Source organism: Gobio gobio, assembly GCF_949357685.1.
Source record: "Gobio gobio genome assembly, chromosome: 21".
Lineage (NCBI taxonomy): Eukaryota > Metazoa > Chordata > Actinopteri > Cypriniformes > Gobionidae > Gobio > Gobio gobio.
The window spans coordinates 40,642,995-40,644,346 of record NC_137117.1 but is presented as its reverse complement, the minus strand read 5'-3'; the positions used below and the strand labels follow the sequence as shown (position 1 = coordinate 40,644,346).

Sequence of the window (1,352 nt, the reverse complement as noted above, 5' to 3'; positions counted from 1 at the left end):
TTTAAGAGACAAATATTTTATTTACGCCAACAAAATCATGATTATTCATCTGTAAAGTAATAAGACAAGGTGCAAGTTGAAAATACAAACAAACACAAAGTTATACTAAAGCGCTCACCTTACAAAACAATATTGCTTGATTAAACGTGTATGGAATTATGTCTTAGCATTAGCTTTAGCGAATCCCGCCAGTGTAAATATCGAATAATCGACATTCAAAAACAAATAAAGGAATGAGAAACCACCAAAAACATCTGCTTTCTTTAACCAAAACAAGCCAGATAAACTCAATATGCTTATAGTGTTTGAGCACTGCAAAAAAATTATATTTCTGTCTTGTTTTCCAGCACAAATATCTAAACATTCTTAAAATTAAAGATACGCTTACCAGAGAAGCTAAATTACTGAAGATATTAAGTCTTGTTTACGGAAAAACTGATCAAAATGAAGTGAGTTTATGCTTAAAACAAGATCACAACCAGATCAACTTAATTCAAAGGGAAAATAAGGTTCTTTTTCTGACTCCTTTGGCAGATTTTTGTTCTTGTTTTAAGCATTAACTCGTTTAATTCGAGTCTTAAGCCTGCCTTCAGTCACTTAGCTTCTTCAGTAAATGCATCTAGATAATATTTCTTGATATAAGATTTTTTTCCCTCAGCTTTTTCGAGTTTTGTTTGCGTTTACACCTGTGAAAGAAGGCCGTTTATGTCAGAAATGAGTCAGAAAGAGAAAATAAACCAGCAAACTACATCTGATTTACGTGTTCTCGCTAACTATGACCAGAGAGAGGAGCCGTTTCTGAGTTACTGTGCATGTCGGCTCCTCGCCGAATGAATCCCTCTACATTTCATTCATGTTTATATTAAACATTCTCACAGGAAACCCTGACACTTCAGTCCAGCCAGATCGATTTAATAGATTTCATATGCGGTGTGTCCTCCACACCAGAGGGAGCGCTGTCACGCTTTAGCTGTCGTCCTGCAGCATCTCCTCGATCTCGCGGTCCCAGTTATCGTCTCGGTTCTCCGGGTCGACGACCACCTCGTATTCCTGAAGCTCCTGCTGCAGCTCCTTCTCCCAGTCGGCGGTCTCTTCTATCGGAGAAACCACACAAGTCTTAACCCCTTGGGGCAAGTGGGACATAAACGACACACCCAAAATAAAAGCTTGCTCATAAGTCTCTCAGAATAGACACATAGCCGACATATATTTAGAAAGCCAACACTTACATTGTGTATATAAATATTATGTGGGTGTGGTATAATAATGTATAACCACAATTAAAGTGAAGCCACAAGTGTGGTCATGCTTCCTTTCAAAATCTGAGGATGAAATCTCTGAAACTATGCGTT

At 37.9% G+C, this 1,352-nt stretch overlaps 1 protein-coding gene across 1 annotated transcript in view; it reads right to left on the bottom strand.

Annotated features, from left to right (window-relative positions):
• syap1 (synapse associated protein 1) overlaps nt 1–1,352 on the bottom strand; it is a 27,481-nt gene continuing 26,129 nt past the window's right edge. The window contains exon 9 of the mRNA XM_079802736.1: nt 1–1,094. Coding sequence (XP_079658862.1) covers nt 967–1,094 — 128 coding nt within the window. The 3' untranslated portion in view covers nt 1–966. The remainder of the gene's footprint in view (nt 1,095–1,352) is intronic.